At 40.7% G+C, this 12,618-nt stretch overlaps 2 protein-coding genes across 4 annotated transcripts in view; one reads left to right on the forward strand and one right to left on the reverse strand.

The window, feature by feature from the left end:
• Nucleotides 1-12,613, forward strand: part of MED15 (mediator complex subunit 15) — a 26,112-nt gene extending 13,499 nt beyond the window's left edge. Inside the window, exons 9-18 of one of the 2 annotated variants that reach the window (XM_042015089.1) lie at nt 2,537-2,656; nt 7,430-7,572; nt 7,880-8,007; nt 8,877-9,011; nt 9,413-9,476; nt 9,638-9,704; nt 10,163-10,323; nt 10,520-10,686; nt 10,824-10,922; nt 11,069-12,613. In XM_042015089.1, coding sequence (XP_041871023.1) covers nt 2,537-2,656; nt 7,430-7,572; nt 7,880-8,007; nt 8,877-9,011; nt 9,413-9,476; nt 9,638-9,704; nt 10,163-10,323; nt 10,520-10,686; nt 10,824-10,922; nt 11,069-11,205 — 1,221 coding nt within the window. In that variant the 3' untranslated portion in view covers nt 11,206-12,613. The remainder of the gene's footprint in view (nt 1-2,536; nt 2,657-7,429; nt 7,573-7,879; nt 8,008-8,876; nt 9,012-9,412; nt 9,477-9,637; nt 9,705-10,162; nt 10,324-10,519; nt 10,687-10,823; nt 10,923-11,068) is intronic. The other variant, XM_042015090.1, reaches the window with a different exon arrangement.
• SMPD4 (sphingomyelin phosphodiesterase 4) overlaps nt 8,556-12,618 on the reverse strand; it is a 20,684-nt gene continuing 16,621 nt past the window's right edge. For both annotated transcript variants that reach the window (XM_042015085.1, XM_042015084.1), the window contains one exon: nt 8,556-10,390. In XM_042015085.1, coding sequence (XP_041871019.1) covers nt 10,352-10,390 — 39 coding nt within the window. In that variant the 3' untranslated portion in view covers nt 8,556-10,351. The remainder of the gene's footprint in view (nt 10,391-12,618) is intronic.

Below are 12,618 nucleotides of genomic sequence, written 5' to 3' on the forward strand. Positions count from 1 at the left end.
GTCCTAGCAACCAGGGAGCTATACAAAATGCTTGCAGCACCAAGGAAAAAAATCTGTAATCAACTGCAGTTAAATATCAGTAAAGTTTAAGGCACTGTTCTGGTGCAATTCCTTCAGGTGCTCAGAATGCAGAGTGGCTGTTGCTGTTTGAAAATCTGAGCTGCCTTTAGTGCAGTGGCAGTGGCACTGGCACTGTACGTAGGTGTGCTCACCAGAAGCTGTGTATTTATGGAATGCTGAATGTTTGGATGTTAGATAAAAGAAAATTACAGGTTCTGGATTCTTATTGTTCTATTCCACTTCATTTTTATCAAATAATGGGGTTTGGAGCTTACTTTGGAGGGAGATCCTCTTCTTGCTCTCTGATTTATCTCAATTTACAGGGTCTGGAATTTTACCCCATAAGAATCAATTTCACTTGTGGAGGCAGATTTGTGTTCAGTTAAAATCTTTTTCAAAAGTACTTAAACATTTCTGGCTGTGTTCTTGTTTTGTAAGAGTAACTCCTTTATGGATATATTGCTTTGGAACCCCCTTTCTTGACTCCATTGTCAAAGGGTCACAGGTTTTGTAAATATAAATGAGCTGGAGACTGGGAAAAAATAGATTACTTTTGTTAAGAGAGTGGAATTGGTGTCATTTTATGTATGTATTTCCTTTCCAAAGCACACATTTCAAAAAATACAAAAAAAACCTAACCCAAAATTGTATGCTTGTGCACTTGTTTGACCAACCACAGTACTACAGACAGTTGGGAGCCTTTGAATTGGAGTTTGTCATGCTGGTTTCAGTGGTTTGCCAGACACTTAACCTGTGAATATTCTTCTAATTTCCTTTGCCTCAGTGGAAGTAATCTAAATCTTCACACTTTGGTGGTGTGGCTTCAGAAACATGGCCAAGATGGGACATGTGGGTCACCATAACATGCCTGGGATTCCACACGCTCCAGAGATCTGTGTGCATTCACGAGGGTCTAAGATGGGGTGATTGTGCCTGAAAGGATATTTTTTCTTCCACCCCCTAGCAATTTCCCCCTTTGTTTTGGTTTTGTTAGGGTTATGTTGCTTCACCAGCTCTCATATTGATACTGTAGCTCTTCACTGCACTTCGTAGCATTCACCTGTGCTTTGTGGCAGTGCTGGGTTGTTGTGTTTGCTCGTGGCGGCTGTTGCATGCTGTGTGTGCACGTGTGCATGTGTGTGTGATGTCTGAAGTGCTCTCATTTGTTTCCCTTTTGAAATCCTGTCTCTGACCATCCCTCTTTGTCTGGATGGAAAGGGACTGCGTTGCTCTGATGTTGTGAACTAACAGCTGTGCTGAATTTGACACTATTTTCTTTATCAGTTATTGCTTTCCTTTTTCAGTCTTGCTATGTTGTATTTAATTTTATTTATTTTTAACAATTGTAAGCACATGCATTCTTTGACTCTCTAGAGACATGTTGCTGGCTGCTTCAGTCCATTTACATAAACACCAAGCAGGAGTGCCTCATACCATTTACAGGAAGGAGACTACATTATCTCTTAGGTTAGTTAGGATTGTGTAGGCTCCTTGGTAACATGTAAGCTAGGAAAAACAGGTAGCCCAGAGAACTTAGTGTAGATCTTTGAAGTACCAAACAGAAGCTCTTTGACTGATAAGTGAATCTGCCAAAGCTACCTGAATACTACCTCAAAAATATGCTGATTTTGTTGTAAATTCTCAGTATGTGGTGTAATATCAAATTTTAAGTAACAGAGGGCTATACATATATATATATGTGGCTTATGCAGGCTGATGGTTCTGAAAGGTACTTTTAGACACTGCAGAGCAGCATAGTCCTAATACTACTTTAAAATAGTAGTAGAGGAATAGGTATTTGTCAACATTATGGAAATTTAAAAGGTATATTTGACTTATTCTGTGGGTTGTAACAGGAAGGAAATAGATTTTTCAAACCTGGAAGTCCTTTTTGTTGTCTTTGGCATTGTTATACTGGCATAGGTTAGGCTGGTGTGAGATTTGCTCACTGTGGAGCATTGTACTGACAGTTGCTGTTGAACTGTCTGACAAAATGTCTTGTAATGGAGGGGGCATTTGCAAATACTGCTAAATCCTTGGAGTCCACAGTGGGGGAAAGCACATCAGAAACCTATGGCATTATAGAGCTTCTTATATGGAGCATTCTTGACAGCAATCTTAGAGTACTTATTTCCAAGAATTTTAGAACTTCAAGATGTCAGGAAAAATTTAGGAAAGGCCCCTCGTGGAAATGACAGGATACTCAACCCTTGACCCACGGATCTGAGTCTGCATATCGGCTCTCTCAAGATACCAGGAACTCATTAGGTGCTCTCTGAAAACAGATAGGAGTACAAAAAGGAGTTTGATTTCCAAGCCAGCACGTTAGGTTAACCTTTAGAGAAAAGCTCACTAACCTTCCCTTCACGCTCCCCCCTCCCCAGTTCCCGGAGGTTGCATGTGCTTCTCATCCTGCCAGTGCACTGCATTTCTTGTTTTGCGATTACTTTTGTCTGTTGTCCCTCTGTCCTCAAAGATGATCACCGCACCTATGGCCCGAGGTGGGATGCAAATCAGACCACGGTTCCCGCCTACCACCGCTGTGTCTGCTACACCACCAAGCTCCATCCCCTTGGGCGGACAGCAAATGCCACAGGTATTTACTGGGACAAAGCACATTGTGTCAGGAATTGTGCAAAGCTTCACTGCCTGGGTCTGTAGCACTGCCTTTCAAGCAAGGGGACATTCACGATTGCATCTAACAGTGAACTTGCTGGTGTTACTCAGGGTGTTGGTCTGTTTAGGTTGTGGTTTTTTATGGATCATTTTTCATTTTAAGTAACAGGTTTTCTGAGAACTTGGGTTATCAAATAAAGCATTTTTTAAGTGGCATAGATCTTTATTTTAACATTTAAAACTTCTCCATGTTCAGAATTGATTCAAGTCTCAAATTAAAGGTCCATGCTCCATGAGTGTGCATTTCTGACTGTTGCAAGTCAGCACTGCAGTGTACCTGGCTGCGTTGTGTCCAGGGCCTTGCTTGGCTTATGTTCATGCTCTGTACAGGTGCTTCTTGCCTTATTAGTAAACCTGGCTTGTTTCAGTTTGAGCAGCTTCTTGGCATGATATCAGGGACACAGAAAAATTTGAGCTGTTCTTTTCTTTCATGGTTGTGTAGGAGGAACTGCCAGAAGGATTCCACTTGTACCTGCACCAGAGAAGAACCAGTGTAGGCAGGAAGGCAGCTCCTATCCAGCTGTGGCTGGAAAATGCATGAGGTCAGAGCACTTCATTTCTTCTCAGGAGTTTGCAAAGGTAGTGACAATGACCAGAAGGATTCTGCAGTCCTAGGCAAACACATCTGTTGTCACTTCTGGTTGAAGATGGATGGTCATTTCAATCCAGGACAGTGTGTATATGTTAACTGTCATAAACCTCAGGCATAGCTGTGGAGTCAGAGGGGAATTCGTGCTTTGGTCACTGTAGCCCTACTGTAGCACTGGAGTATATATACTGAGATAATCATCTCCCATTTGAAATATCCACAATATTTGAGGCTTTCCCATGGAGACTTAAATATTAATTTTGCTTATATTTAATATTTGACTCACAGCATGACTTCTCAAGACTCAAGCATTCAGTGCCATAGGGTGGTCTTTTAGCACTGTCATTGTTACTGAGGAGCTTTGATTTCTGACACCAAGTGAACTGGTCATCAGAAGTGTTTTCAGTGTCATGCCAAGGATTATGAAAGTGATGTAGAAGCCTGAACAACTGGTCAAAGCAGAAGAAGAAGAGAAATTTTTCATGAACAATGATTGGTGTGAAAATGTCTCCTGAGCAGGTGCTAGGATGGGTGAGTGAGTCATGGTTTACTGGTGGCCGGAAACATGTTTTGAAAGGCTGTCTGACCTGCCATGTACTTGACAGCTCTGGATCAGCATGAATCTCTAGTACTGTCTGCCAAAATATTTTGTTCAGGTTCTAGGTAGATTAGAAATTAGAAATGTTGTCTTTTACACCTCTTAATCTTGTAAAATGCTTAACTAATGTTGTCTGTTGTACATAACTTGCTTGTCATCAGAGTCCTTGCAGCTGGTCACAATAGGAGTGAAGGGCTGTAGCATATATGCGGTTATTAATCACTCATTTAAGAGCATGTCCTCTCCTTGACTATAGTATCAAAATCCATTTAGATGTGGTGATAGGTAGTTCAGGGTGTATTTTCTCTTTAGGAAAGAATCTTGGTATTGCTCTGAAGAATGCTTTTCAACAGAAGGACCAGATGTGATACCAATACCTTGTGGCTATTTGTTTTTACCCCATATGACAAAACAGTCTGTCCTTTTTTTGTCACAAGACTCATTTGATTCTCCAGTGAGTTTATTTGTTTGGTTGGGGTTTTTTGCTTATTATAGTCTTTTCAAACAAAACAAATTGCTGATATGACATTGTATTCCACAATCACCTGGTGTTTTGATTTGAAAGAGAGTTAGAACTGAGAGCCCTTACCAGCCTTATCTCCTGACTGCTGTTCTGTGCCTGAGACTCAGCAAACTGGAGATAGAACTCATAGCTGGGTTTATCTTCCAGGACAGTGTGCTCTGAACACTAAGAGTAGCTTTGATTTAGTGGATGTAAATACAAACTTTTATCATGCAAGCCTAAATATCTTTTGGGCAAGACTTCAGAAAATTAGAGTATGGTGTCATGATCAGGTCACTGTAGAGTCACAGAGCAAATTCATACTCAGTGGGCTGTAGTAGCTGTCCATGGACATGTTTTTATGTGCAGAAATTCATATCCCTCAGTGAAAAAATATGTAGTTGCATTTCTTTGTATCTGTTGAAGATGCAAGGTATACAAATGATCAGTAACCATGGCTTAACTCTGGAGTTGAATGAGTTCAATGGAGTTAAAGCTCTGGAGAGGAGGGGTTTTTCTGTCTTTTGGGTTCATAGCAATTTTTGTGGTGTGGTTGGTTGGTTGGTTGGGGTTTTTTAAGCCTTCTTTTTACTCAGAGTCAGCTGCAAAGAGCATTCCCTAGAAGTTGAAATTTCATGACATTGTTACAATCTTTAATCTGTGTCCTGCAAACAGTATAGGAACCTAAACCTGAATTCATCTTTAAATCTGTTCTATAGAACAACTGAAATAATGTAGCAAATGAACTGCTGTCAAAGAAAACTAAGGCAGTAAGTTCAGAACTGCCCACTTATGAATGTTTTTGATAATGCCACAATTTTGCCTACTATCAGACATTGGCCTTTGCTGTTCTGAAATGAAGCTGGCAGAGAGCAAACCTGTTGCAAGAAGGAAATCTGTTTGCCTGTGCATGTATTTGAATGAGGAGGGGTAGTGCAAAAAAATTCAATTCATCCAGTGCTTATGTACACAGCAAATGCTGCATGTCCTTTTCGCTTTTCTGCAGCATTTGTAAATTAATGTAAATAATGTCCTTGGTGCCGAATTACACACAGAAACCTAAATCTGGCAAAAAAACCTAATGAAATCTCCTTCCCTCCTTCCCTCCTTCCCTCCCTCCCTCCCTCCATGTAAGTGTTCAGACATAATTGTGTGTGACCAACGTGAGACACTTAACAGGGGCCTGATGCTCAGGACATGATTAACCACTCCAAGCGGTCTTACTCTGACTTGATGAAAAATGGGTGGAGTATCCATATGGGTAAGTTCTAAATCACTCGCTGCCTAATAGCACATTAAATAGACTTGTGAAAAATCAGGGAATGCTTTTTGCAGTGTCCATCCCAGCTTCCTTCCAAACATGGTGAGCTGCCTGGTGTCAGAGGCAAACTGTGCTTTTCAATCTCAGAAATGCTTTTCCAGCTGTTGAGGAGAGACACGCTGTTAAAGAATCCACCTCCTTTGGAAAACAGTAAGCACAGGCTCAGTAGTTGTTGACTATGGAGAAAAGGAAGATATTGTAGCTGATTTGTAACATCATTTCAGCCTCACTTGATCTAGGTATTACCTTTGTGGGAGAGATTGCAAAGGTACTGGGGTTATTGAAGATAGAAAAAAACCATCATAGTATGTCAGGCTGCATTTGATTTTAAACTATTCTGTAATGGATGATAAACTAGTATCTCCAAGCTGAGCAGTTTTGCACTGAGCTGGAGATTGTTTGTGCCCTTTTTGGGGGGGGGACTATGACCTTTTGCATAGCTGCAATGTGATGTACCAAGCAAAGCATTTCCTGTTGTAGTCAATGTGTCCATGCGAAAGAAGACAATGTGCTAAAAATACTCCAGTGTGCTAAATATCATGTCCTCTGGATACAGTTGGATTATTTAGATGGATATTTAACAAAAGAGTGAAGGGCAACACCAATTTGCAGTGCCTGTAAAGTGTCTGGGACTCGTGGACTTACTGGAACTCTCGCTTAAAAATGGTTTAGACTGAGGGAAGAGTTGTTAATTCAAAGATGGTAATCAATGACTTACAGATTGGACACATGGGTTAATGAGCCACAATATATTGCCTCTGCAGGCTAATTCCATTTATCTTTGTATGTACTTATTTACAGCCTCAAGTCATAAGATCTCTGCATGTGCCTTAAACATGATCACTTAATATCTGCATTACTATACCATGCCTCTGCCATTGCACAGGTTTTTTTGTTTGGTTTTAAGTGATTAAGGGGAAAAATGTGTGTTAAAACAAATGTGAGAAGTTGCTCAAATTTGAGTATCATCTAGCTCTGGCACTGTAGAATGTACAGAATAAACTTAGTTGTTACCCCTGGTTTGGTGCTGGGAATGCTCTTACCTGACTTTTTGTCCTTCAGGCACACTTCATCATTCTCCAAAGGTCAGAAAGCTACTTCATTTTTTTTTCCACCCAGCCATTCCGTTTGGAGTTTCTATCTCCACCCGGATTTTCAGAACTCAATATTTAAACAAGATGTTGGTGATTTGGCTTACTTAATTTTTTTCTTCCTTCTTCCTAAAGAAAACCAGTTGAGAAGCTACAGTCAAGTCTGACAGGCCGTTGAAGACTGTAATTAAAATGTTTAATAAGGAGGGTTTTTTGACTCTTAATTAAGTGGGAACTGTCTTTTCTTCCTGCTCTTCTTTAGTTCTAATAAAGTCCAGGTTTTTCACATGGCACGTCCGACATTTTAATTGCAACATGATGGTTTGGGCAGTGCAAAATAATTATTATACAGTTAATTCAAGCTATGTGCAGTTTTAATGGTTATTTCTACTGAAGTTGGTAAGATTTACTGCCCTGAGAGCTTCAAGAATGATACAGGTGGGAGTGTCCTTATGGAGGAGAAAGGAAACTAATGCTTTCATTTCTTGTAGGCCTGGGGATACACTTCTCTCCACAGGTAAAGCCTTTTAGTTAGGTTCCCATCCTCTACTCCCTTTTGTTGTTACTGATAGTATCTTTTCCCACATTCCAGGTCAGCCAGAACAATATTACCATGATGTCATCCCCATCTCCTGTCCAGCAAGCTCAAACACCCCAGTCAATGCCTCCACCACCACAGCCGCAGCCATCTCCTCAGCCAGGCCAGCCAACTTCTCAGCCAAACTCAAACGTCAGGTGAGCCACACTGCAGCTTTTGAGGACTTCTGTTAATGCCATAAGTGTGAGGTTTTCAAAAACATTCAATATCTCTTAATCAGTTTCCAGTGAAGTGAATGAATTTCAATAACAACTGCACGGGGAGCACAGGGGAGACTGCTGAATACACTCTGAAACCCCCCATTTTGCATAAAGAATCTGTGTATGAAATCCTCACCAAGGCAGAACTACAGTGTCATAACAATGCTTACTAAAATCGTATCTGCTTAGAGGCTGATGATCCCTCCTTGTCAGATTCAGGTTTGATTTTATGCTTATTTTTCAGTTCTGGCCCTGCTCCATCACCCAGCAGCTTTCTCCCCAGTCCATCTCCACAACCATCGCAAAGCCCAGCAGCTGCACGAACACCTCAGAACTTCAGTGTCCCATCCCCAGGTCCTTTAAACACTCCAGGTAAATGATCTGAGAGCTATACTGCAGACCATGAGTTGGGCTGTGTTTTGGTAACTGTAATAGTTCCTGGGAAACCCGTTATTTTTGGCACAGTGTAAACTTCCAAGAGTTCTATGTAGCAGCTGGCATTGCAAGTAGTGAACATGTCACATACACCACATAACACAACAGCTTGGATTCCCAAATCAAAGTCAATTGAAACCTCTTTTCTCATCACTGAACCATGTAATGGGTTTTTCTAACTTCCCCCATATTTTGAAAAAAGAATGATACTTAATTTAATGGAGCAAGTTTATAGAGGCATTCCTTAGTTCCAACAGGAAGGAATCCTTAGTGACACTGTGCAGTTGTAAAGGACATAACCACTTAATTGCAGGAGCAGGCTGCTTTGCTCCAGAACACCTTCCCAGGTGTCCTCTGGCACTTTGCACTTCCCTCCCAGACACAATAAGCAGTTTGTGATACTGTGAATGGAGGTGACATACTGGCTCCTTTTCATGCCAGTGTTGTATGCTTTGCAGTTAGGAAAGGACCCACTTAACAAAAACTGCAGTGTATTTATTGTATTTATTTAGTGTTTAAAGCATCAGAGTGAAGGCAAGATAAAGACCTAGAAAATGGGTTTATGGAACTTCGGAACCTTTCAGAAAAGTACGGATTAAGTGGGAATTGCTGTTCTGCCCATGGAATATGTTATTTCTACACAACACTAGAGGCTTGGGCAAGCACTTAAAACTATGGAGGGCATCCAGTTGTGGTTTTGGATATTTGACATGAGCTACACTTTGAGATCAAGATTCTGAAACGCGAGAATAATGTTCTGCAGTATCTTTTTTCACCCTGTGACATGCAGTCTTCCTTTTTGCTAGGAAATCCAAATTCTGTCATGAGTCCAGCCAGTTCTGGTCAGTCAGAGGAGCAGCAGTATCTGGAAAAACTCAAGCAGCTATCAAAATACATTGAGCCACTCCGGAGGATGATCAATAAAATAGATAAAAATGAAGGTGAGGTTTCCTATATTTGGCCATGCATTTCTCTGTGTCAGCTCTCTTATCTGCTCAAAGAAGCAGTACTTTGTCTTTTATGGTGACTTCTTTTTCAGGGATTAAAAATGTGAGAGAAAGTGAGCTGTGCTTTCTTGCTTCTAACTAAAGATTTTAGTGTGAAGAGTGGGCAAAATCCTTATCTTTAAATTCTCATCAGTTTTTCTTTTACTTCTGATGATTTTGAAACATGTAGAGTTTATGCTTTGGATATACTTAGGATTAGATGACAGGTCTTTAATCCTCACAACTTTCTTTGGTATTGCCTCATGTTTTCATTTTTTGACAGTATGCTTTATTTCTGTCTGCAAGAATGGAAGCTATTCTTGTAGTCAGTGTTTGTGTTTCTCATACTATTTCAGACAGGAAGAAGGACCTGAGTAAAATGAAGAGTCTCTTGGATATCCTGACTGACCCTTCAAAGCGGTAACGTTTTCCGTCAGTTTTCCCAACTGTTCCAGAACTCTGTTGTTTAGCACCCAGCCCTGTTGCCATTGAGGCTGTCTGTGGGGCTCAGATAGCAGAAACACTTCAGCTGAGGTGCCCATTTTGTGGGTGATGTGGATGCAATTTCTCTTCCTCTGCAGGTGCCCCCTGAAGACGCTGCAGAAATGTGAAATTGCTCTGGAGAAGCTGAAAAATGATATGGCTGTGGTATGTAATGCTTTGTGCCAGCAAAGATAAGCAATTCATTCCAAAAAGTCTTTAGGATTTGGCAGGATTATTTTTGCAGTTTTTATTACTCATGCTGTTAAACCTTCAAGTAAGGTTGGACAAAATAAGAAAACAGGAAAAAATGGGCAAGCATTTGCTTCATGTAAGTCACCTGTATGTATCTTTTAACTGAACTTGCAGTTTCTAGTGCTTTGTGCCAGGACTTGAATAGTTTTTTCTAGGGACTGTGGCTGATTTCAGGACAGCCTTCCTAAACCAAAACTGCATATGGGGTTTTTTTGCTTTACTTCCTCCCTTAATGTTGCTATATACAGTTTTGAGAATCATTCGCATTCCATGCATTGGAAGTTTACTGCTGTAAAATTTTCCAGAATTAATAGTAGGTATTTCTATCTTTGGTGATGATTAAAAGAAAAGGGGCTTCTGTTGTGTTTCAGCCTACTCCACCACCTCCCCCAGTGCCCCCTACCAAACAGCAGTACTTGTGTCAGCCACTTTTGGATGCTGTTCTGGCCAACATCCGCTCACCAGTCTTCAACCATTCCCTGTACCGGACGTTCATGCCGGCGATGACGGCGATTCACGGGCAGCCCATCACGTACGTACCACAGGCCTGCTGCCTGTCTTCAGTGCTCATTATTTGAGGAAAAATGATTTTGTAGAAACTATTAAAAGAACAGATGGGTTTATGGATGGGGATGACATAGCTTTTCTTTTTTCACATGTGAAATATTTAACAAGTACAGTGTTGGCACATTTTCACCTGGTCCCTTTGTGGACTGTGTTTTACACAGGGCCCCAATTGCTTCCCCTCGAAAACGGAAATATGAAGAGGATGAAAGACAGACCATACCAAATGTCTTACAAGGAGAAGTTGCAAGATTAAATCCTAAATTCCTGGTGAACCTGGATCCTTCACACTGCAGTAATAATGGCACAGTTCATCTCATATGCAAGCTAGGTAGGAAGAAAGGGGGAAATGTGCAGTTTGGTTCCTCCTTGGGATTCAGAGGCTAGAAACCAAGCTCAATTATGCACAAAAAGCCTACTGTCTGGCAAGAAATGCTCTGTTCTGATGGAAGTGTGTTTGCCTTCTAGATGACAAGAATCTCCCAAATGTCCCACCACTCCAGCTCAGTGTACCAGCAGACTATCCAGATCAGAGCCCTCTGTGGATAAAGAATCCCAGACAGTATGGTATGAAGATGCTGCCATGACATTTGTTGGGCATGTGTATGTGGCAGTAGCGGGGAATTGTGAACACCTAATGTTGCTCTTTTACTTTAATGTTTTTAATATGATTTTTATGACAACTTCCTTTATGTGTTATCTTTTTTTTCCAGCAGCCAATCCGTTTTTGCAGTCAGTGTATCGATACATGACTTCAAAACTATTGCAGCTCCCAGACAAGCATTCAGTCACAGCACTCTTGAACACCTGGGCACAAAGCATTCGTCAGGCCTGTCTCTCTGCTGCGTAACAGCTAACCTCCTAAATCATGAAGCAAGAAAGGTCTCAACAGCTGCCCTCTTCCACATGGCACTGGAAAACCACAGTGTGGGGAGGTTACTTCAGAAGAAAGAAGCCTTATGTTGTTTTGTTTCTAGGTTATCAGGTTCAGTAGAGAACCTGATGTTAGACTTAGCTTTCGTGCTTTCTCTCTTCTGCCTCTGTGGACTTTTGCCAGTCTTTTCAAATATACAAAATGTGTATATATGGTTCTCAAGACTGTATTTAGGATGAGTTTTTATTGTCTTCTTAGAGAAGAAATTATATGTGGACTTCCATCAGGGAGTCTGGTATAAGAGGGGTAGGGAAAAAGTGTCCTAATTTGCTTCAACATTTGCTCAGTGCCAGTATTTCTTTCACACTGTATGTTTTGTGACCTGATACTGCCCCAGAAATAAATGAGCTGCAACTAGAATGTGCTTGCAAACTTCCCAGTGGGTGTAGGAAATCTTTTTGATTATTAGCTTTGCCCAGAGATGGGATAAATTACATCCTTTTAGACATCCCTCAAATATGTGAGGTAACTCTGGATAATTATATAATTATACTTGGGGGTGGGAATGTGGAACTAAACAGAGCAAAAAAGGTATTTTATAGCTTATTTTAAATGCTACTTTGTATAAACGGTTTTTGGTTAGCATGGACCACTCCAAAAGAGTAAGGTTGATGAGAAAGAAGAGATACTAATGTGCACACTGACTTGCTCTGTAAATTCAGTAAATGTGTATATAAAGCTGGGGGAGGGATCAACAGTATAAAGGCCAAGTGACACAAATCAATCCAGCAGGCTCATAGCTATTTTTCTTCTTTTCAGAGTCTTTCTGAGGCATCTGGCTTCCATTGGGAGTTAATGCAGTGCACTGAAAATGTTTCTATACTACATCGGTTTGTTTAAACAGAAAAGGCAAAAAACAACATTCTGGAGTAGAACTGGCAACTAATATATTGTGCCTTGAACAATGATGGGCACTCAAGTCAGTCATCATCTGCCTTATTGTTGGGCACTTTTCATTAAAACATTTACCACAAGTAACTCGAATTTAATACATTTTTCATATTTCCCTGTGTCTAAGTTGTTCCCTCTTAAGTTCCTGGTGCAGGAGAATTTCAAATATCAGATGTTCCAATTATATCCTGCCCCCTCTCTCTCCGTACTGTGCAGCAAACCTTAAAGAGTAGCTGGGCTCTCTTACAGTAGTGTCAAGAAATTGCTATGACCTCTGTAAATCCATGTGGTGTCATCAGTTTTAGGATGTTTTTAAATGTGGGTACTTAGTAAGCACTGACTGAGGCAGCAGAATGCTATCAGTATTTTGTACATGAGCTAATGCTTGTTTCTACTGTAATAAATTTATTATTATTCCTGTGTTGGATGCTAACATTG

This window comes from Corvus kubaryi, unplaced genomic scaffold, assembly GCF_017639235.1.
Source record: "Corvus kubaryi isolate FWS band 111438036 unplaced genomic scaffold, C.kubaryi_AGA036_p1.0 split3-37173, whole genome shotgun sequence".
Classification (NCBI taxonomy): domain Eukaryota; kingdom Metazoa; phylum Chordata; class Aves; order Passeriformes; family Corvidae; genus Corvus; species Corvus kubaryi.